We start from the raw sequence: 23,787 nt of genomic DNA on the forward strand, positions 1-23,787 counted from the left end.
GGCCTTAAAACTAGTCTAACGTTGTTCTACTAGTCCTAGGCTTCATTTTGGTATAAAGAACTTTGTTTTTGCCCACTCACGCTTTTGTTTTTGCGCCCCTCCAGGTTCTAGTGGTCTAGAAGGTTCGGTGGTTTTCCCCAGAGGGCGTCCCGGCAATTTCTGACAGACACTCACCATTGTAGGGTCACCTTCGGGTGTACATATGTCGTATCTTTTCCTTTTGGACTGTTGTAGACTTGCTCTGAATTGTGTCTCACATACACTAGTACTTTGTATGTTATTAGGTTTTTAATTTCGTACTTTTATATTACCTTCTTAATTAGCTTCCGCACGCGCACATGGTTACGTCACCTTCGTGTGACGGCCAGCACGCCCTGATCTCGGTCGGGGTGTGTCATTGTAGCTAGGTATTGGTTTGGGTTATATCACTCACCACATCCTTCCCCCTTTTCCCCATAATACCATTGATGTCTTCTTCTTCCTTCTTTTTTTTATTGATTGTTTCCAATTCAATTTGATTTTGCACACAAAATAATCTATATATATTATTCAACCACCAATTCTGCATTTTCTGACCAAACATAAGAACTTTATTTTTGGGCAAGACCAAAAACAAGAACTTACAGTATCTTTGAACAAGGGAAATAAACTTGAAATTTTAATAAAAATCAAAATTTATAAATCGACATGTATTAATTTTTTTGTTTGGATTCAAAACATAAAAATTTAGAATTTTTGCGTGATTAAAAAAAAACTTGAAATTGGGACCTTCAATTCCCAAGTTTAAATTCCACGTAAATATGTGACATTTCTCAATTTCTATGATTGAGAGTTTAAAAATAATAAATTTTGTATTCAATTTCATTGTTCTTTTAGGTTAACCAAATAAGAAAATTCACAAATTTTAGAAAATAAAATCCCAGCATTTTAATTTCTGTCATTTTAAAATTTCTTAATAATCATAAATTTCTTCATCCAAACATAATGTTAGGGTTTGTTTGGTATTTTAATTTAATTTAATTTTTTTAACTTTAGCGGGGTGTAATCAATTTGAATTTCATAGGATTTTAATAAGCTGTTTTAAGTGACATATTTCAAAAGATTTTAACGGATTTTATAATTCTATATGAATTTTGACATATTTATGTGAATTTATATTACAAATTTCTATGAATTTGTATGTTCTTCTTTCATGGATTTCTTAAGATTTTTATTTGACTTCTACTGCATAAAATGAATTTCTTCTCTGTACACAATCCAAAATGACATATATATTGACAAAGAGCCCAAACTTTTCTCAAATTATCCCAGAGGGTTGCCAAGAGTATTTTGAAACAAATTTTCCAAGCGACTGCCAGTATTGCATTCCTTGCCAAATCAAAACTAACAAAGAAGGGAGAGACGATATTGACAAGTTTAGGATAAAGCAATTCCATTTCCTATTCATCACTATCATTCGAGACGAACACCGTAAGATGAAAGTAATAGCTTGATTCTAAATTCAGAGTCCCGTCAACAATTTGGTTTCTTCACAACGAGAATGAGGTGCTCAAATAGCAAAATTGGGAATGGGGATTTTGTGGGGTTGAATTTGTGGTCGGTTTTTGAATTTGTGTACGTCTTCCTCTCTAAAGAGGAGAAATGAAATTGTAGAGGTGGATGTTAGATTGTTTAAGGTGTTTGGTATTTATACCATTCACTCTCATATCCATCAAAATTCATCATTTATTAAAATCCTAACAATTCTTTGATATTTTCATTCTACCTAGACTTTTGTGGACTTTTTAAAATCCTAATCAACTACATTTAAATGTATTATTTAAAATCCTTTAAAATCTTAATTTGACTACACCATGATTTTAAAATCTTTTAAAATCTAATTGACTACATCCGGATTTTAAAGTCTATTAAAATACCATAAGTCCAATCAAATCCTAATTTGACTACACCCTCCTTAAAATACTTTTCAAGATTTAAATGTTAAAAACTGAACTCAAAACTAACTTAAGAGTTTTTAAAAACTCTTCCCTTTCGTCTCACACCTAATCCCTTTTTATTATTATTATTATTATTTTATATCTCTATCATTTCTCTTACTCCTCTCCCGTTTCTCTTTTCTACCCTCTCTTCTCTCTCTCTCCTCCAATCCCCTCTCCTATTTCTTTCTCCTCTGTTTCTCTCCATATCTCTCTCCTCTTCCTCTTTGTTGAATTTAGAAGTTCCCACTATAGGATGAACCTTTTTTTTCTTTAAAAATAATTGTGAATTTCATATCAAATGTCACATCCCAGCCTCCCACCTTGAAGATATTGTCCGCTTTGGCATTCCCTCTGGACTATGTCGCAGCAGAGCTACCGCACGGTTTTGTTCTTGTGGCTGAGTGTTAGTCCGCAGACCACATCTCCCACCACAAAAGGCCTCTTCAAAGTTGAAGCACCAGGCATGGACATATAAGGCCCAAAGACCACGCCCTCACGGGCGATGTGGGATACTACAATCCACCCCCCTTAGGGAGCCCGACGTCCTCGTCGGCACACCATGACCGTGAGTCTGGCTCTGATACCATTATTGTCACATCCCAACCTCCCACCTTGAAGATATTGTCCGCTTTGGCATTCCCTCTGGACTATGTCGCAGCAGAGCTACCGCACGGTTTTGTTCTTGTGGCCGAGTGTTAGTCCGCAGACCACATCTCCCACCACAAAAGGCCTCTTCAAAGTTGAAGCACCAGGCATGGACATATAAGGCCCAAATACCACGCCCTCACGGGCGATGTGGGATACTACATCAAACAAGTTCTTAAATTTAAAAAATATAAATAAATAAATAAATAACTTGTTCTTAAGAAATATTTTGCAAAATAATGAATTTTTTTTTAATTGGATACCAAACAGGCTCTAAACTTTTCAAAATTGGCCAATCACCCATAGCAATCATATTTGAAGGGAGGGAATCTTAGGGCTAGTTTGGGTTGCTGTGTTGTGAAAAAAAAAAAAAACAATGTTTTCAGAAGCAGGGATAGAGTTGCTTCTGTTTTGGACCTATGATTTTGACAAAAAACACCTTTCTTTTTCATTTACCAAACACAATTTAGCCCCAACCATTTTAAAAAGCTTTTTTTAAAAATAATTTCAACAATGTCAAACCAGCCCTTACTTTATTTTTTATAATTTTTTGTTAACTGTTTTTTTTTTTTTTTTTTTGGCGATATGAAGTATGATATTCATTGAATAGTGAAATACGTACAAAATCAAGGATAGGGTACTAACAGTGGGCCTCAATAAAAACCTTGCCGGAGCTTTTTACTTGATTGAAGGGAAAAAAATGTCCCGCACCAAATTGACTACTGGTACTATCCTCCAATAATAAATCAGAAATTACATCAGGAGGTTCCCCGAACCAAGAAACTGAGTGATCGAGAGTTAAACTAAACCTTGTAAGGTGATGGGCCACTTTGTTTGTGTCTCGTCGACCAAAAGAAACCTTTCATTGCTTGAAACTTTGAAGAATCTGTCGTGTATCAGCAAACAAATGGCCATAACGACCATGATGTGATGATCTTTCATTATGGGTTGCAAATATCACCATAAGAGCATCACCCTCCACCTGCACCTGTTTAGTTCTCCAACGCCGTGAAAACATAGCTGCTGCTCGTGCAACAACAGCTTCAGTATGCAGCGCATAGTGAATCCCATTCTCCCAGACCCCCATTGCTGTCATGAAATTTGCCGCTGAGTTTCTTACCACAATCCCTATACCTCCATATAAACCATTCTCATCCCAAGCAGCATCAAAATTACACTTTATGCAACCAGAATATGGGTGCTGCCATTTCTGAACTTGTGATGTGGTGGTGTGTGGTTGTACTTTATTCCATTTTTTGTATTATGACAGCCACGTTTGAGCTTTAAGTTGGGTGTCCAAAGGGGAAACATCGGCACCCTTTCATAGAAACTTATTACTCACCTTCCATATGTTCCATACTAAAACAAGTAACAACTCGAAATTGTCGTTCAATAACGCTTTCGCCATATTTGCCATCCAACCACCGAGGCCCTCTTCACTTCTATGAAACGAACGAAGTCCTAGTGGACTACCAAACCAAGTAGCAGCAGATCGAGGGCAATATAATAGAGCATGTTCAATTGCTTCCGCTTCTTTATCATAGTACCCACAAACATCATCTGTAAGAACTCGTCTATTTTTCAAATTCACCTTAGATGGCAAAGCACTTATACACCCAAGCCATGCACAAATTTTAACTTTTCCTAGGACCTTGGCTCACCACAATGCTTTCCATAAAGAACTTGTTTTCCTCATTTATCACATATCCCATAGGCTCGTCCCCACCAATACCATGACACGTTCTTGCCACAAAGTAAGCACTCTTAGTTGTAAACAAACCTTTAGGTTCTTTAGTCCAAATCATAGAATCAGACGGATTGAATAAACTCAACAAAATGCTCAAAATCAAGCTTGCTTCATCCTCTAAAAACCAACTACGGACGTATACCACCAAACACCATCATTGTCCATCCACCATCAACGATCTCACAGTAAGAGAGGGATGCACCCCCATCGGTCTGGGGCTAAGAACTTTGTAAAAGTTCTCCCTTGGCAACCAATTAACCCCCCCCCCACCCCAAAATGTGTATTCATTGGCCATCTCCAACCCTCCACCTAACACCTCTCTGAATAATTTCCCTTAATGCCGCAACATTTCTCCAACAATAAGATGAGTTTAGTTTAACTGGAGCCTGCAGAAAATATGTTGTAGGATAATACCAAGCTTTGAAAACTTGAGCAATAAGAGAATGAGGTTGTTGAATTAGTCTCCACCCTTGCTTGGCAAGCAATGCAAGGTTGAATGCATATAGGTCCTTAAATCCCAGGCCACCCTCACTTTTTGGTTTACACAACTTTTGCCATTTCACCCAATATATGCGACTCCTACCTGCTTCTTTTCCCCACCAAAATTGCGCCACCATTTGGTTCAACTCCTCGCAAAAGGACTTAGGCAACAAGAACGTCTACATCATATACAATGAAATTGCTTGAGCCACCGTTTTTATCAAAATTTCTTTCCCTGCACTACTTAACAAGGAACCACACCATCCATTCAACTTCTTCCATAGACTGTCTTTAATAAATGCAAATGTATCTTTCTTGGATCGGCCAACAAACACTAGTAAACCGAGATACCAGTCATGATACTCCACTTGTTCCATCCCAAGACAATCAACCAGAAGTTGTGCATCCGTATCCATTAAATTTCTACTAAAAACCACCCTACTTTTTGAAAGATTAACAGCTTGCCTAGAAGCCTGTTCATAAGCTCTTAGCAACTCCTTCCATTGCATACACTTTTGGAGAGAACTCCTGGCAAATATAAAACTATCGTCCACAAAAAGAAGATGATGAACACTTGGGGCCCCATTACAAACGTGGACCCCATGAATTTGGCCTTGTGCTTCCCACGTTTCTTAAATCTAATTTAAAAATTAATAAAATTATAAATATTATAGTAATAAAAGAAAACAAATTAATAACAACCACTCCTAACCTTTGCACTGCCCATTCCCCCACCATCCACCCTTGCCCATAGTCACGCTGTCCCTCACTTCCCTACCTGTAGCTCAACCACCCTAACTCATCCAAGACTTTGCCAAATTTCTCTTGATCTAACCACTAATTGACCCCAAATTCAGACGTGTAGTAGGAATCTAACTACTACAAAAACTCACCAAACCTTTTTCCCATCCAAATTAACACCAACCCCCCTCCCCCCCCCCCCCACCATCCATTCACTATTTATGGTAACAAAAAATCGTCGTCTTCAGCTTGACAAATTTGTACCAACAAAACAATAAACACATTTGATCATTCACGCCAACAAGGTGGGGGTGGTCTGACCAATAGATCTCTGATGCTTAAGTCAGTTTCCCTAACAAGAGAGAGTTTAGGCTTAAGTGAGTAGCAAAAGCTTACCAGAAAATGGTGTAGATGGAGTATTTATAAAGAGGTGGCCAGCCATGGTAAGGTTCTGCCCTACAAGTGGCGGCTTCCAATTGGCCAAGGTGAGTCATCTATAAAATGGATGAGGAAAGAATTATTTTGAAGATATTAATTAGAAGATCATATCTTGGGATTATCAGTTAAGGTATCATTGATTGATTGTGATGAGGATTTCTTAATTGATTGATCTTCAATCAGGAAAGTATTAAAGATAGTATTTGGTGATTAATCGTATCTTTTATGTCTTTGACTTTTTCATGCCACGAGCAGGAGAGCTTGGAGATGTTGTAGCCAACTGCTCAAACCTCTGGGGATGTTGAAGTGTGCATGAGAATATTTTAGGCACCGCCCATTTAATAAGGGCAATCTTCTATTCTTGGGGGAAAAAAAAAGTCCACATGTCGTCTTCTAGATTTTGGGATTATTTTTTAGCTTTACAAATGCTCCTACACCTATTGGGTTGTATGTAGAAATGGCAGTATGTAGAAAATCCCAAGCTGAGTAGGCGAGCAAATAGTTGTTTCCTGATTTGATGTAAAATCTCCACGTTGACTTGGAGTTTAAGTCTTCTAGGAATAAGAAACCAATTACCTCTAGAACTTATTTAAACTTATCTTAAGTAGGAAGTTAAATAAATTTAGAGAGCAAAATTTTATCCCAACAATAAAAAGAGAAAATGCTAGAGGAAATTGTACCATATCCCCTAGTTTTCTTCTTTGCTTGCCCTTGCGAAGAGTTGATTGTCATCGTTGTTTTCTTCTCCGCCCCCCACCAAGTTAAGAAAAGAAAATTTCCTTCTTTTTTTTTTCTTTTTTTTTTTACTCGAAGGGTGCTGTCGCGAGGCAGCCGTCATGGAAGGCAGCAAGGTTACCGCTGGTGGTGGTACGCTGAGATAGTTGGCTGGGGTTAAGAGTAGGGTGGCAGGGGGCCGCGGCTTGGGCTGGCGTAGTCCACATGCTAGTGCTGGAGCGCTAAGAGACAATGAAGAAGGCCAGCGCGGGCTGGGCCTCCCGTGGGTGCAAGCTTGTGAGTAGAGATAGGGAAATGTAGGTCACAAGCCTACCTGGCAGGTCCAACAAAGGAAGTGCAAGACCTATTGGTTGTTGCGTTGTTATGGGAGATGCGGGTCTGAGGCCGCTTCGTTAAAGACGAGTGGGAGAGGCCAGTGCGCCTTGAGGAGGAGGCTGGGTCGTGGGGCCTAGCTATGGGCTTTACAGTTCAGGACATACGGTGGAGTGGGGTTGGGGCCTCTGCTGACATGGGCCGAGGGGTGCTGGGCCGCAAGGCACGTCTTCCAGTAAGATGAGCTATTTCGGGATTTCCTTAAGATGTATAAGCATGCAATCTTGCCCGGAGTTCGCATGAAACAAGTGAAGAAGGAAGTAGCCATGAATCATGCAGTGAGGCTGCCAAAGCTGGGCAGAGAGCCATCAAGTCCCATTCGTACTATTTTATGTTGGGATTCTCCTTTCTCATGCCGCGCAGGTGATCTGCATCATGAAATGCACTCATGCTCAATGTTCCCTGAATACAGTTTGAATGATAGCATGGTTCTCGAACCTGAGCAAGTTCTTTGATTTGAGCCTGACCGTCAATGAGTTCTAGTATTTCTTTGAGATCGACCACTAGGAAGAAGGAGGGCAACTGAGGTCTCGCCATGGGCTTTTCGATTTGTCAAGCAAATGTGACCATAAGTGGTCCAGGGACACTCTGGGGATCAGCTGAGAGTGGGAATCCGACTTCTTGCCTGGGCTACGCGTCTCGACTGAGTTTATTGATGGTAAGTGAACTGCCTCATTCATGGTCTGCTTGGAATTTTTACTGAGCTGCTCTTGACTTTAAGTAGTTGAACGTCCATCTTTCTTTGTGCAGATTAGAGGTTCGGCTCTACTTCAAAGACCTTGCCTGATAACGTCACCTGGGTATTCCTGCTGTATACCGCGAATGGCGCTGGCTGCTCATTCTTCTTCACTCAGAGGAACCTTCACCACTAATGTCTGTTTTGCATATTCGGTATTCTCAATGGCCTAACCATGGAGTTCCCGAAGATACATTTTCTGTTCGTGAAATTGAGAAAAGAGTAATGTATCAGGTAGCACCCGCCATACCCGACTGCAGCCCAATTGTGGTGCACTGCAATACAGGTGTTGGGAGAACTGGAACGTACTGCACCATTCATGATACATTGCAGAGAATTCTTTCTGGGAACATGCCTGGTTTAGATTTAGTAAAAACAATAACCACATTCAGATTTCAGCGAGATGGAATCGTTCAGAAACCAGAGCAATATCGTTTACGTTATGATGCCCTTGTTGATGAATTAGAAGACCACATCTCGGATGGATCCCCGGTTGAGTATTTAGTGAAATGAGCCAAACTCCTCCAGTAGAATAGTTGCTTTGGACAGGGCATGGAATTTATTGTTACATGTGAGGTATGCAGCCAGATTCACAGTTAATAAATTAGAAATGGCAGATTAAGGCTAATATATTGTATCAATCTGTCTTTGACTTAAGTCTTGACTTTGAAGTAGTACTTTTGCAGTTTGTATTGTTAATCTTTGCTTTATGCTTCTATTCCATTGAAACTTAATGCCCTCATCGACATCGTTATACATATATCTTCTGCAAAAGCCCCTCCTTGCTAGTTTTCTTTATCCGAATACGGGCACCAGCTGCAAAATCATCGTTTCTTTCTTTATGTAATATGATGTGGGGAGGTTGGCAAATGAATGCGGAACTGAAAGTCAGTTGCTCCCAAACAAGTTTGTGCCTTGTGGTGCTAATCTCTTTGGTTTTGAAACTTGAAAAATGCAGTAGAAGATCGATTCTATGATTTAGAAATCCCTTTTGGTTTGTATTTATAATTCTTGGAAGATTGAGTCGATGTAACAAGAGAGAGGCAAAAGCTCGTCTTGAAACAGTTGCCCTTGCGTTGCATATTTGTCTTCTACTGTGTCACGATTTCAGTCACCTTGTAATCCAAATTTCAGTTAACAAGGGCTGGCGGTAATTTGGCATATTAAAGTGAGTTAAGGATCCCTACGAATTATGAGTTGTTATACACTTGTAAAACAATAGAGTTAATGGATGCCGCATTAATTCACGTAACTGGCTCCGTGAGTTTCTGTTCTAAAAACAAAGGGATAAGTGTGTCCCTGTATTCAGTCCAACAGAATACATGTACCTTCATCTCTAGTGTTTATATAGATAAATCGCATTTGAACTTGGCGGAAATGAACAATGTTTATGTCTTGTATGTCTTGTATATTTCATTTCACAGCCAAAAACATCGCAAGAATAACATACATAATTAAGAACAACTCTGGAATTGACAAACCGGAAAACTTCATCCCACAGTTGTACTTTATGCCGAGTAAGGCAGACAGATCAGTCATCCAACAGCAACTCTCCACAGTTAACTATTCTGCATGGCAAACGAGGGACATCTAGCCTGCTTGTCTCTTGGGACTCGAGTTTCCTCAGAACATCCATTCCCTCAATCACGTGTCCAAAAACCACATGGCGGTTGTCCAACCATGGAGTCTACATGAGGCATACCAAAAGCATTAATCGACAAAGAGCTAAATTGGCTGAACAGAATACCGCATGTATATCTTCTCTTTCTTTTTGTTTTTAATTAATTACAGACAAGAAGGACAGGGTTTCATTTCTGACACTCTGAAATTAACACAGTGATAAAAATACTAACTACAAACTAATGAGTGTTTTCCAATCATTCCAATGTCTACTACTTTGACAGGATATGTGATGATGCAAAAAGCACAAATTGATCCATAGATAGAAGTAAAACCTTAAAAAAACCATTTGTGCATGCATATATAAGCATCCCAGTGCTTCTTTCAACTGCTGATGAATCTCATATATGTTTTATGGGCTTGTTTAAAGATTTTATCTCAAAGTTTTGTATGGTTGTTTCGATGACAATATAATAAAATCTTCTCCACCAGACTGCAACCAAACAAAGCAGTAGCACATACTCAGCTATTAAGTTGCAAAAAATTCACTGCTGACCATAACGGATGGAAATAAAGAATAGACTTGGAATTTGAAGGAAAGCATGACGAGAATTCAAACCCAAGTAAGAGAAAAGTATTTAGTTAAATGTGTGATACAGAGAGAGAGGATTGCATAGTTGCAGCAGCCATCTCACCTTCACCGTGCAAATAAAAAACTGGCTCCCATTAGTACCAGGGCCTGCATTAGCCATGCTCAGCACACCAGGACCAACATGCTTCACTGCAAGTGTTTCTTCAAGTCAGTATGGTAAGGGCTTTCAGCTCACAATCAAATGCCTCTCAAATGATAGGATCTCAATTCTCAACTCCAGTTAAAAGTTCTTGTTTCCCATACAAATTGAAATAACAACAATTTAGAAATGTATTCCATTTTCCTTATTTTGTATGCCATGTAACAAGAACATACATGCAAAACTCTCATCTGCAAATTTGGAACCATAGATACTAACTCCCCCAGTTCCCTGCGGCGAGTAAAAACAATTAAATTTGGATTAGTTTAGAAACCAATGAGATCCGATCCTACTGCATTTATTAGAGAGGGAGAGAGTGGGAGATAGAGAGAGATCACATCTCCTTGAGTGAAGTCCCCTCCTTGGATCATAAAATCTTTGATGATGCGGTGGAAAGAGCATCCTTTATAACCATATCCTTTCTCTCCTACAAGAACGATAAATCAATATTAGTATAAACTATAAAGCAAAAGAAGTAGTAGAAGAAAAAGAGCAGCGAGGCCAATTAGAAAGGAAAGGGAAAAAGAAAGAAAGGTTGTTTGGGGGGTTTGCCTGTGCACAAGGCGCGAAAGTTTTCAACGGTTTTGGGAACAACTTGACCGAAGAGGCCCAATACAAGGCGACCAACAGCTTCGCCGCCAATATCTATGTCAAAGAAGCACTTGGTTGTGACTGTGGCTTGCAGCTGCGGCTGCTGCTGCTCTACATCCTAAAATCAGACAACCAAATTACCTACCGTACCAATTGTTGTGAAACCTATTCATTCTATTGACTGAGTAGTGATTGTGCAGAGCTCTAAGTGTAACCAAATGAAAGTGGTGCCTCCGGAGTGGGAGTGGGAGTGGGAGTGGGAGTGGGCGAAGGCGAAGCACTCACATTGGCATTGGCCATAGCCATTGTTTGATACTTGAGAGAGAATCTGGAGGGAGGCCTCCTGCGCACAACGCCAACTGTAGCATATGGCGTATAAGTATAACCACCCTGCAACTGCAACTGCAAGTATGGAAAAGCCCTAATTAAATTGAAAGAAGAAGAAAGAGTAAAAAAGTGCAAATTAATCAAGAAATAGGGATTTGGGGACCTGGAAATGAAAAGGAACGGAAGGAGGAGGAAGAGTGCTTTTTCTTATGATTATGTGGCTGTGAAAGAATTGGAGTGACTGTGACTGTGAGGCCATGGTCATACTGCTCCGCTCCTGTGTATTGGTGTTGTGTGTGTGGATAACTCAGCTCAACCGGGTCTTCCTTCTTTCAAATCCTCCGCCTACGGTTAGCGTTGCGTATAAACAGCCAATTTTGTAAATGGGCTTGGCGTATATGGCCGGACTTTCCCACTACACTCTAACAGCAACTCCACCCATATCCACTTTGCGCCAGCACCCAACCCATTTATCCACTTAATTGAACAGTAATAGACCCAATGAACAGTAATAGGCCAAAGCATCTCCACCCCAAAAAAAATGTGCTGGCACCTAGTCTAAAAATGCGTTGGCACAAACGATCTCCGCCCCTACAAAATACGCTGGCACCCAGTCCATTTAAAATATTAAATAATTTTTTTATAAAATAATAAATAAAAAAAATAGTTTTAATTTCGGATAGGATTTTTAACCAATCTCGTCACGCCACGTGTCATTATCCGAACGTACTATTTTTTTAATAGATTTCCGCTAAGATTTTCAACCAATCCCGACAACCCACGTGTCACTTCCTGTTTACAATAATTTAGGCAAGATTTCGATAAGATTTTTAACCAATCTCGTCACGCCACGTGTCATTATCCGAACATACTATTTTTTGAATAGATTTCCGCTAAGATTTTCAACCAATCACGTAGTGCCACGTGGCATTGTCCAGAACCTCATCTTCTTTTTTTTTGTCCATATAAACCCTACATCCCTACATCCATCCTCACACTAAACTCAATCCTTTTTTTTAGCTCAGAATTCTTCTTTATCGTTTTCAAATCTTGAGTTGTTACAATGTCTTCTTCTTTGAGTTTTCAAATCTTTTCCATGTACATCTCTTCCATGTACATCGTTGAACGATTTCGTAATTTTACTCCACATTTCTCGCTTATCCATCTCATTACCCGTAATCGGGTCATGAGTAGTGCGAACCCAACATTCACACAACGTAACATCTTCACTGAGCTTCCACGAAGTCATTTTTTTCTCTCAAAGTGTACAAAATATTCAAATGTAGAAAGTGTAGAAAGTGTAGAAAATATTGAAATGTGGTGTAAGGTGGAAGATGAGGGTTAGGTATTTATAGAAAAAAAAAATTAATTTTTTAAAATTTTTCTGTATTTTTTAAAAAACATTTGACATTTTTTAATTAATTTTTAATAAATTTTAATGTTGTAATTAATCTGGACCGTTGGATTTGAAAAATAATCAAATCCAACAGCCAACACGATGCCACGTGGCCAACGGTCAAATTTCTGACCGTTGGGCCTTTTTTTTTTTTTTTTAATTTTTGGTGAAATAAACGTGGACCGTTGATCTATGATCGAACGGTCCAATTTAAAATTTAAATTTAAAATTTTTTTACCGTTGGAAATCCAACGGCTCTGAGAAGGGCCACGTAGGCCTCACCCGGATGACTGCAAGTGGACCTGCCCGCGGGCCCCAGCACCTGCAAAGCCTGTCGGCTACTCGCCTGGGCACCCGCGTGTGTTGCACGCGCCAAGCAATTGACCGGCTCCTGGGTCTGTCCATTTTGGGCTGGGCTGTTGAGTGGCACGGGCTGGGTGCCAGTCAATTGTGCGGGCTGGAGCTCAAAAATACCATGCCGGGCTATTTTCTTCACTGGGTGCCAGTCAAATGTGCTGGGCTGGACTTGCTCTAAGACTCTCTACTCCTAAAAGAAGTTGAAATGAGGAGGATCAGAATCAAATTGTAAGAGAAATAATAGATTCGGGTTCTTTATTTCTTAATTTCTTAATTTTCCTATTCAATTTTAGTTTGTTTTTCAAAACAACCTAAACTCGAATGATGGGTGGTTAGAGAAGGGAATGCTTTGAATGTGTTAATTGTATTCTTTTGATTATGAGGTATATATAATCATGTACAGTCCTACTACAATAAGAAAAGACTAATTACAATCAATCTACATCCTAAACTAGAAAACCCAATATTATAGGAATCCCAGCATTAACAAGAAATATTATACAAGTCAACACTCCCCCTCAAGTAGGTGCATATATGTCACACATGCCCAACTTGTCCAAGAAGCTTGAGAACTTGTCACTCGAACCATCCTTTGTGAGTATATTAGCCACTTGATCCTGGGTCCTAATCGAGGGCAATTCAATTATTTTTTCCTCCAATTTCTCTTTAATGAGGAACTTATCAACCTCCACATGCTTTGTCATATCATGTTGTACCGGATTATGAGTGATATGCCTAGTAGCTTTGTTGTCACAAAATAACTTCATCGGCGAACTATGGTTGACCCCCAAATGTTGTAATAGAAACTTAAGCCACAAGAGTTCAAAAATACCAAGAGCCATATCTCTATATTATGCTTCTGCACTTGAACGAGCTATTACATTCTGCTTTTTACTTCTCCATGTTACCAGATTACCACTAACAAAAGTGAAATATCTTGATGTTGAGTGTCGATCATCTACCGAACCCGCCCAGTCGCAACAGTATACCCTTCGATTCTGAAATGCTCATTTTTCTTAAATATAATTCCTTTACCTGGACGTCCCTTCAAGTAACACAAATTTCTCATCACCGCACTCATATATTGTTCTTCCGAATCATGCATACACTGACTGACTACGCTCAAGGCATAAGCAAGATCAGGTCTTGTATGTGCCAAATACATCAATCTTCCAACTAACCTTTAAATCTTCCTTTGTCTACCAGTACTTGATTCTTGTCGAGGCTCAACTTCATTTCTTCAGCCAACAGAGTTGCTACAAGTTTACAGGCTAACATCTCGGTCTCCTTTAACAAATCAATGATATACTTTCTTTGGGACAAGAATATCCCAGACTTGCCTTTTGATACCTCAATCCTAAAAAAGTATTTTAAAGGTTCAAGATCTTTCATTTTGAACTCCGTAGACAAATACTTCTTTAGAGCTGATTGTTCCATCGGGTCATTCCCGGTAACCACCATGTCATCCACATATACAATAAGTGCTGTAATCTTTTTATTCTTTTGTTTCAAGAATAAGGTGTGATCCTAATTGATGTGGCTATACCCAAAAGCCTTCATTGATTTAGTGAACCTGCCGAACCATGCCCTTGATGACTGCTTTAATCCATATAATGACTTATTTAGCTTACATACCTTACCCTTGTTCATGTCTGTTCCGGTACATCCTAGTGAAAGCTCCATATAAATTTCTTCAGTTAAATCTCCATGTAGGAATGCATTTTTGACATCGAACTATTGAAGTGGCCAGTCTAGGTTCACTGTCATGGACAAGAGAACTTGGACACTATTGATCTTGGCTATTGGCGCAAGGGTGTCCGTGTAATCTATGCCATACTTCTGAGTGTACCCCTTTGCTACTAGTCTTGCTTTAAACCTATCAATCATTCCATCTGCTTTGTATTTCACTCTATAGACCCATTTTCATCCCCCAAGTTTCTTGCCTACTGGTAAGTCCGATAGTTCCCAGGTAGCATTCTTCTTCAGCGACCTTAGTTCCTTATTCATTGTTGTTTTCCATCTAAGATAAGATAAGGCTTCTTACACACTGTTAGGAATATATACAGTAGACAATTGATTCACAAACGACTTATTTGATTCAGACAAGTGACAGGTGGACACATAGTTGTTTAATGGGTACCTCACTCTTGAGTTATGGGTTGGTTCGCTCACTAAATACTTAGTTTTACACTTAGGGTCTGCCTTATAAGTGGCTTTAGGAATATCTCGATTAATTCTTTCTAGGAGACTACGAAGCGGTGGTCCATCTGGCGTAGAAAACGATTGGTTATGAGAATCACTGAGAGACGAGTCGGCATGTACTGTTTCTTCTAGAACCACAGGTTCCACCTACAAGGGGGCCATGTCTCCTACTATCTAGGACTTGGCAGGAAGCTATTGTGCAACAACAACCTGCTCGGAACTTGCCTGCTATGCAGTCGACAAGAGTTTAGTAGTAGGTTGCTGCGCAGTAGCCTACTGCTCGGTAACTTGCTGCTACAACATAGCTTGCTACTTGGCGGCAGGCTGTTGTGAAGTGGTCTGCCGTTCAATGGTGGGTGGCTACACCATAGCTTGTTGTTCAGTTCCATAATCAAACATACGAACTTCATTGCCTTGAAACTCCATCTGAAGTGAGGACTCAGAGGAACCAAAATATATCTCAGTTTCATGAAAAATGGCATCATCAGTGATAAACATTTTCTTCGTGGGAGGGTGACAGCACCAATATCCCTTCTGAGTAGTAGCATACCCCATAAACATACATCGAAGAGCTCGAGGTTCAAGTTTGTTTTACCGTTGTGAAGGATGCACGTGGACAAAAGCCATGCAGACGAGAACTTGAGGGGAAAGGTTAGGGATTGGAAAGCAGTTGAGCAGAGACATAAAAGTCTGAAATGGTGTCTAAAACTCTAAGGTACGATAAGGAAGCCAATTAATAAGGTAGGTAGCCGACGTGATGGCCTCACCCCAATAATACAAGGGAAAACGTGCTTCAATAAGAGAAGCACGAACCATTTCTAACAAGTGTCAATTCTTCCATTCAGCCACCCCATTCTGCTGAGAAGTATACAAACATGTGGTCTGATGAACAATACCGTGTGTATCAAAGAAAGTGCGGAGTTCAGTATTAACATACTCGCCTCCATCATCACTTTGAACCACCTGAATTTTCATATTGTATTGTATCGAAACCATTTTGTGAAATTTTTGAAAGGCCATATTCACATCACTTTTCATAGCAAGGTAACCCAAGTCATTCTCGTACAATCATCAATAAATGTGACAAACCAATGAGCTTCACCAAGAAAGGCAATTTTGGAAGGGCCCCAAACATCCCAGTGCACAATCATCAGAGGAACGAAACTCTTATTTAAACTTAGAGGAAAAGAAGTTTGATGGCTCTTAGCCATTTCACACACATCACACTTAAAGTGAGAAACATCATTTTTCACAAACAAACTAGAAAATAACTTATGCAAATAACCAAATGAAGTATGGCGAAGACGACGGTGCCACATCTACACATCGGACCCTTTATTATTCTCGACCAGAGTTTCATTCATTGACAATGCTTAAGTGAGCAGTCCCGAGCTACTGGAATTTAACTCAAGGTAGTATAGCTTCCCTCGTCTAATACCATAACCAATCGTCCTTTCGCGTCCGGATGTCATTAAATACACAAAAATAAGGCCAACACACCACCAAACAATGTAAGGCAAAGGTTATTTAGGCAACCAATAATAAATTATAATTCAAGGAGGGAATCACAAGAACAGTATCAAGTTTCATGGTATCATAAAGGGAAATTGTGCCTTCCCCAAGGCCTGGGGCGGCATCACCATTAGCCACATTAACCTCAATGTCGGTAGAGTTTTTTAGTGATGAAACATGTCTAGAATCACAAGTTATATGTTCAATAGCTCCAGAATCAATTATCCACATATTATTCATAACATAATTAGAGAAATTAAGTGCCTTACCATCTATACTTGCCGCTACAATTAGAGCTGATGTTTTGCTTGCTACATCCTCTAAATCATCATTGGTTTCGGCAATGGAAGCTTGAGGTTTGTTGAAGCAAGGGTCACATGTCTTATCCCAATTCTTGGGATACCCAATTAGCTCGAAGCATGGACTTTTGGAATGTCTCATCATACCACAATAGAGACATTTACCCTGAGGACAATCACGACTGGGTTGGCCGATTATTGGCTGCCCACTTTTATTCTTGGACCCACCTCGGTTGGTGCGATTTGAGGGGTCGCGAGCCTTGGTTGCCATTACAGCCGGTTCTGAGCTTTGGCCCTCCATCTTCATAGCTTACTTGTGATCTGCTTTCCGACGGACAAACGCATAAGCAGCCATAAGTCCAAGTGGTGGGTCTTTGCGCAGTATTTCTCCATGAACATTAAGTCCACCAAGAAACAAATGCAACCTTTATCGCTCGGTTCTCTTCTGGAAAATCAGAACATCTTTTTCACATGTCATGGCCACTTTGTTAAAGTGGTCTAATTCCTGAAAAATATCTTTCAATTCTCCAAAGTAACTAGCTAAAGACCGCTCATTCTACTTGAGACGTGATGATACACACTGACCAGAGATGTCCACTTGGACTTCGAATAAGCTATGTTGGCCGACACTTGGAATGTGACGAAGCCATAAAGTGTATTGATGTGGAAGATGTGAATAAATTTAAACCTAAAAGTGCCTAAGTACAAGAGTGTGCGGTGAGCGGGTATGAACTCATTTCACACATGATGAGAGAGCATAAGTACAATACAGTAAAATAGGGTGACAATTATACCATCGATGGTAACCGTCTACCCCAAGATTTGCCGATAATCCTCGTCGGTACGAAAACTCTGCTACTAGAACCTGGAGGGGCAAAAAATAAGGGTAAGTGGGTCTGAAAATAAAGTTTTAATAAAAACCTTTTGAAAGCGTTATAACCCCTCATCGTAAAATACGTATAGTTTCCACAAAATAATACTATGTAGGTATGAAAAATGAATGCACAAGTGCAGTAAAAACATAAATATGCCATACCACAATATCTCAGCAATTATAAATGTAAGTCAGTTGTGAGATCAGTTTAAAATAACATGACAGTCGGAGTCACCAAATGCGACCTGTACGACTGGACTAATTGCTCATCAGTCCATGCTAGCACATGAGTCGGAGTCACTTAGTGTGACCTGTATGACAGGATGGGTGTAAATATGTACGCTGTAATGCTACGATCACGTGAAAGCTAGCGCTATGCGCAGGTCACCTATGAGTCGGAGTCGCCTAATGCAAACTTGTACAACATGTGAGCACCTAACTTGGATCCAAGGCAAGCGTGCGGTGCGAGAGGTGAACAATCACGTAAAGCATGTGCCCTGACCTATGGCAGGAGCACTAACACCGGGGTGCAGCATTGATGAGCTCTAAATGAATATATGCATGCTCATATAATTCAACCATTTCAATCACATAATAACTCACCTGAACTTACCTGCGCCTCCGTAGGATCATTTGGCATAACCACAAATCTCATCACAATGCGATATACACATTTAAATCATGGCATGCTATGCATAATCAATTTAAAACATTTATGGAAAATCATAAGGTATATATATACTATAAAAGAAAAAATGCCCACTCACCTAAGGTCCGTGGTACAACTCCCTAGCACGAATATCGAGGTGTCACAAACGATTGGTACCTAAAACAATTATCAAATCACGTCTCAGAATTCTTATCAATAGAACATATAACTTATGTATCCTATTCAGGAAGATCCGTACGTTGGATTCTCAATCTGTAAGTTTCTAATATCCTCAAATATTACGTACTATAACGTATCAAAGTTTGGCGTCGATTGTTATAATAATCAAGCGACGGACTTTAATGGAACTAGGTTTAAACGACAGAAATTCGTCAATCAAACTTCACGTACGGAATTGGAGAATCAAATTTAGCCTAGGAAGATCAGAGGATGCCTTGGCCCACGCACCGTCATACAAGGCAGTCGGCCATCCCGGCTTGTCGGAAAAATCAACTATTTCTAAAAATTCTTAAACTTCACAGAAATAAAGATCTCAGTAAGTAGAATAAGTTTTATACCTGTGGCCAAGTCCAATTTGATCGGGAAAAGCCTTAAATCGCCATGAACTCACCGAGACCCTAGAATTTGGGTGTTTTTTATTTGTCCTCAAATCAACTCCGACACTCCAACCAGTGAATGGGCATTGTTCTTGAGCTTAAAGGAAGTATATTAGTGGTGGCAATCAAAGAAAATTGTTGTAGGAATGGCGGAATTCACCGCCGTGGGTATCTTCGGAGCAGACGTGAGTGTTCGTCGTGAAATCACGATCAATAGCCATCAAACTTGGGTGGGAATGGAAGCTCGTATGACACCAAGTTAATTGGTGATGTTGGTTGGCTACAATTTTTTGGAAAATTGAAGGAAAATCGAAGAAAACCACGGGAAAATTTGAAGAGAATCGGGTCGGTCGCGTAGGGAGGAACTGGGTCAGGGTGATCCGGTGCTCCTCCACTCTCTCCTTTCCCATCCTTTCCTACTTTCCCTATTGGTCACTCTCTCTTTCTCTTCTTTCTGATTGGGGGTCCCGCCCCTCCTTTGTCTTTCATCTCAACCACCCCTTTTTGTTTCCTTTTCATCTAGGCCACACACATGGCTTTCCAGATTTTGCTCCAAAAATCTGGAGCATTCCAGAAAATAATAAATTGACCATTTTATCTTTGATTTCGTTCGTTAATAACTTCTTCGTTATAACTCCAAATTGTGTTCCGTTTACGCCCACGCATTCGTAGCAACGAGTACTACGAGGATATGCCAAGAAAATGAACCTTATGTGACATGACAAGACGGCCAACAAAAGTCAACATCTTTGCCTCGAAGGTCATTTCTGTAAATTCACATTTAAAATTTACAAAGACTAAAATTTTTAAGGACAGGTCGTTACACGTGAAGCTTTCTGATTTAATGAATAAATTATAAACTCATCATTCTTATCAAAATAAGCGCTCTTAAGAGCATCCCATATCTCTTTAGAAGTTGACAATCGAATATAACGTTTCATGATCTTCAACTTCATTGTCGACAAGAGCCACTCTTAATTCTCTAATCTTCAGAGAACCAATCATCATATTTGGGATCATCCTTTGCAGGGGCCTTAATGGACCCATGAAGATATCCCATCTTCTTCCTTCAACAATATGAATTTGAATAAGAGGAGCCTATAAATCATAGTTCTTCTCATCCAAAACCATCTCAATGTTGAAGCTTGAATTATCCGGCTGAACCATGATCAGAGTGGTAGCAGAAACGATTTGGTTGTTCTCGACAAACATCTTTCACGAAGAATAGGAAACCTGTGCAGTGGCAAAGGTACTCGAGGCAGCAACAACACATGTTGCTCACCAAAATTTGGGGTAAAAGATCGGGACACAGCAACAACTTCACGTTGCTTGCTGTTCGTTGGAGGCACCACGGTGGTGTTGGGCACGGCACAGTAATAAACCCTGTTAGCGTTCGAAACTTTCTTTCCTTTTTTTACGACCTGGCTCTGGTGCCAATAAGAGAATGCTTTGAATGTGTTAATTGTATTCTTCTCATTTTGAGGTATATATAGTTATGTACAATCCTACTACAATAAGGAAAGAATAATTACAATCAATCTACAACCTAAACTAGGAAACCCAATATTATAGGAATCCCAGAATTAATGGGAAATATTATACAAGTCAACAGTCAGAGAAATTGAGTGTCCAGAAACTATTTTGGAGTGTAAACAAAATCACTCTTTTAATGTAGTTGATCACAACAACACTAATTGCATTGACACTCTTAGTTGCACAAACAATCCCCAAAGTCAAATAATCTTGGAAGCTTTAACCATGTCCAACAAAAGCTTCACTTTTTGAGCTATCGATAGCAGAAGTCTTGCTCTCCTAAGGTTTCATTTTGTGGACATGTGTTTGTGAGGACCAAATGCATATTAGTAATAATATGTAGATCTAATATTTAACAACTTAATAAAGTAAAACAAGAAAATGAGTATTTTAATGATTCATGGAATTTAAATTGATTTTGCTTTATTAAATTATCAAATATTTTAAGCTTCTAAACTAATATAATCTTGTACCTAATATGCATGTGATCGCCATACATTCTGAAAATGAAGACTTTAGGAGAGCAGAATTGCGATGGCAGGGCTTGAGAAAGGTGTACCATTTAACACCGACGGCCTACCGAAATTTTATGTAGTTTTGGCAAATACGTGCTAAAATTTTATGTGAAGATTGTGGAAAGTGAGAGTAGTTTGGATAGGTAAATGAGGTATATTACATATAATTTTTTATTTTAAAAATGGGTGTGGGGTTAGTATGTACGGTCGTGTTCAACAAAATGTGAGATGATTATACACTTAAAAAAATAGAGAAGAAAAAAATAAATAAAAAACAAAAGAAAAAAACACCAAAACGGGCAGATAAGAAGGGTGTCGTGCGCGTGGCACGTACTGTGATGGAGGTAGCCTACGCCTAGGGTTAAGAAAATTAGAATCTAATAACGAGTGCTTAAATTGAGATTGAAACTGAAATTGAATTTGAATTTGAATTTGGGGGAAAGATTGGATAGATTGCAATCGCAGCAGCAGCAGAAGATGAAGATGACGAAGAATTTCAGAAAAAGAAGCTTTCCGGCGGAGGATAACGACCAAGATTGTGATAAAACCAGTGCCCAAGAAGATGAAGAAGAAAAAGAAAGGAGGTATTGTTTTCGTTTCTCGATTTATAAATCTGTCTGAAAAGTAGAAATACAGATTCTACTGTAATTTTGTTTTGAAAAGAAAGAATATGTAATGTTTCTGCAAATAATGGAACTGAACTGAATGCTTAGATTGGCGCTGGAGGAGGTGAAATTCCTTCAGAAGCAGAGGGAGAGGAAGTCTGGGATCCCCGCCTTAATTAATAATAACGCCGCCGTGCAGACTCTTCCCGGTTCCACTAATAACAACAATAGTAACAGCAATAATAATGCTAGCTTTAATAAGAACAAGAACAAAAGAGGTAGTGACGACACTCATTCTCCGAGTAATAACAACAACGGTGAAGGCGGAGGCGATGGCGACAAGGACGATCTGGTTCTCCAAGATACTTTTGCTCAGGAAACTGCCGTCATGGCTGAAGATCCCAATATGTAATGTCCTCTTGCTATTTTGCTGTTGCTATTGCTTTTGAGTTCTCCGGAGTTGCATTGGTATTTCAAATCACATGTTGTATTCTAAAACCTCCACTGCATCGGCCACCCACATAATCCATACAAACAATATTCACATTAGGTGTAGTTGAATGGGACTATGATAGACTGCTGTTATCGCTCAGCATGATTAAGATAGACTTATATATTGATCATTCATTTGACAGGTTAAAATATGTTGAACACGAACTAGCAAAGAAGAGGGGCAAAAAAATTGATACTTCAGATCAAGTTGAAAATGATTTAAAGCGTGCTGAAGATGAGTTGTACAAAATACCTGACCATCTTAAAGTGAGTCACTCAGTCCTCTAGTTTTCTTTTGTAAAATGCTCTACGCTACGTTAGTAACATCGAACCTATCTAGACCTATGGCTTCTTTTAACTTGGTTCATTCCCTGCCAGGTGAAAAGGCGGAACTCAGAAGAAAGCTCCACTCAATGGACTACTGGGATTGCCGAGGTTCAGCTTCCCATTGAGTAAAGCTCTTCTAAATTTAGATTTGTTACACTGTATATGTTATTGAAAATTCTCGTTTGACATTAATGATAGAGCATTGATCCCCGCAAGGTTATGCCTTGGTTGTTTAGATCTGCATTGATAGAATGAGGGCACAATCCTTGCATGTATTCTCATGATACTTAATTTATGCTATACATTTTTCCTTCTAATGGTTGCAGATATAAGCTGAGAAATATTGAGGAAACTGAGGCTGCCAAGAAGTTTTTGCAGGAGAAGCGGCTCATTGGGCGGACAAAATCAGAATTTAGCATCCCTTCAAGTTACAGTGCTGACTATTTCCAGCGTGGCAGGGATTATGCTGAAAAACTTAGACGAGGTTGGTTAGCTTTGCTTCTTCATTCCATTGAACAATATAAGTAGATTACCTAGATTGACTTCCGACCAACTGGCAAGACAAGGGCGATCATAGTCACAAAAGAGATCTAGGTTCCTTTTATGTTAATCTTTGTTTTAACTTCACAAAATATTTCTTTTTGTTGAATTCTTTATAATTATATTATGTGTATGGCATGCTACCAATTACTAACAACAAACATGAAACTCACAGAACATCCTGAACTCTACAAAGACAGAAGTTCACAGGATGATGGTGGTGTTTCCAGACAAAATGATACTGGCACAGAAGCAGCAGGGCAGAGGCAAGCTGCAACAGATCAGTTCATGCTCGAGCGCTTCCGCAAACGAGAGCGTCACCGCGTCATGAGGAGATAAAATGCCAAGATGGAAAATCTAGCTAATAAAAAGGAGTCGAGTAGCGTGTACTATTTAAAATACGGTGTCCATTGCAGTGTATGTGCCGAAAACTCATATTTTCGCTAAAGCATTGCCTTTTTTTTATGTAATATATAGCATGACTTTGCGTGCTCATAAGCAACGGTGGTACTGAATTTGATGGAGCCAGATCTCCAGCACATAGCTGCATGTCTATCCATTAATCAAGGTTCTTATCCTTCGATTTGATTTGGGAATTTTGGCTCTGGTTCTCGACTATCGGTCCTCACGTCTCCTCGACTTTTTTCACTTGTGTTTTTGTTTGGGG

The 23,787-nt window shown here is 39.5% G+C and overlaps 3 protein-coding genes across 3 annotated transcripts; 1 reads left to right on the forward strand and 2 right to left on the reverse strand.

Annotated features, from left to right (window-relative positions):
• Positions 1 to 9,157: 9,157 nt before the first annotated feature.
• LOC137708101 (uncharacterized) lies at positions 9,158 to 11,572 on the reverse strand. The gene is made up of 7 exons (XM_068447094.1): positions 11,366 to 11,572; positions 11,161 to 11,277; positions 10,837 to 10,993; positions 10,623 to 10,711; positions 10,461 to 10,515; positions 10,189 to 10,274; positions 9,158 to 9,560 (listed from the first exon to the last, which is right to left on the reverse strand). Exons 1-7 carry the CDS (start codon positions 11,465 to 11,467, stop codon positions 9,405 to 9,407), a joined length of 762 nt encoding a protein of 253 aa, XP_068303195.1. The 5' UTR covers positions 11,468 to 11,572; the 3' UTR covers positions 9,158 to 9,404.
• A 5,112-nt stretch (positions 11,573 to 16,684) lies between these two features.
• Positions 16,685 to 17,269, reverse strand: LOC137707648 (uncharacterized). The gene has a single exon (XM_068446561.1). The coding sequence runs from the start codon at positions 17,267 to 17,269 to the stop codon at positions 16,685 to 16,687; it is 585 nt and encodes a 194-aa protein (XP_068302662.1).
• Positions 17,270 to 21,475: 4,206 nt separating this feature from the next.
• On the forward strand, positions 21,476 to 23,708 carry LOC137707844 (protein COP1 SUPPRESSOR 2). The gene is made up of 6 exons (XM_068446771.1): positions 21,476 to 21,740; positions 21,870 to 22,169; positions 22,397 to 22,520; positions 22,632 to 22,705; positions 22,907 to 23,064; positions 23,296 to 23,708. Exons 1-6 carry the CDS (start codon positions 21,634 to 21,636, stop codon positions 23,457 to 23,459), a joined length of 927 nt encoding a protein of 308 aa, XP_068302872.1. The 5' UTR covers positions 21,476 to 21,633; the 3' UTR covers positions 23,460 to 23,708.
• The last annotated feature ends 79 nt before the right edge of the window (positions 23,709 to 23,787 follow it).

The sequence above is a fragment of the Pyrus communis genome, chromosome 11 (genome assembly GCF_963583255.1).
Source record: "Pyrus communis chromosome 11, drPyrComm1.1, whole genome shotgun sequence".
Classification (NCBI taxonomy): domain Eukaryota; kingdom Viridiplantae; phylum Streptophyta; class Magnoliopsida; order Rosales; family Rosaceae; genus Pyrus; species Pyrus communis.

Coding starts and splice junctions, on each gene's coding strand:
- LOC137707648 (XM_068446561.1), bottom strand. CDS start 17,269: ATGGAGGGCCAAAGCTCAGAACCGGCTGTAATGGCAACCAAGGCTCGC.
- LOC137707844 (XM_068446771.1), top strand. CDS start 21,634: ATGAAGATGACGAAGAATTTCAGAAAAAGAAGCTTTCCGGCGGAGGAT. Junction 21,741..21,869: donor GAAGAAGAAAAAGAAAGGAG/GTATTGTTTTCG, acceptor CTGAATGCTTAG/ATTGGCGCTGGAGGAGGTGA. Junction 22,170..22,396: donor ATGGCTGAAGATCCCAATAT/GTAATGTCCTCT, acceptor TTCATTTGACAG/GTTAAAATATGTTGAACACG.
- LOC137708101 (XM_068447094.1), bottom strand. CDS start 11,467: ATGACCATGGCCTCACAGTCACAGTCACTCCAATTCTTTCACAGCCAC. Junction 10,516..10,622: donor GGGACTTCACTCAAGGAGAT/GTGATCTCTCTC, acceptor TACTCGCCGCAG/GGAACTGGGGGAGTTAGTAT. Junction 9,561..10,188: donor TTTTTATTTGCACGGTGAAG/GTGAGATGGCTG, acceptor TGCCTCATGTAG/ACTCCATGGTTGGACAACCG.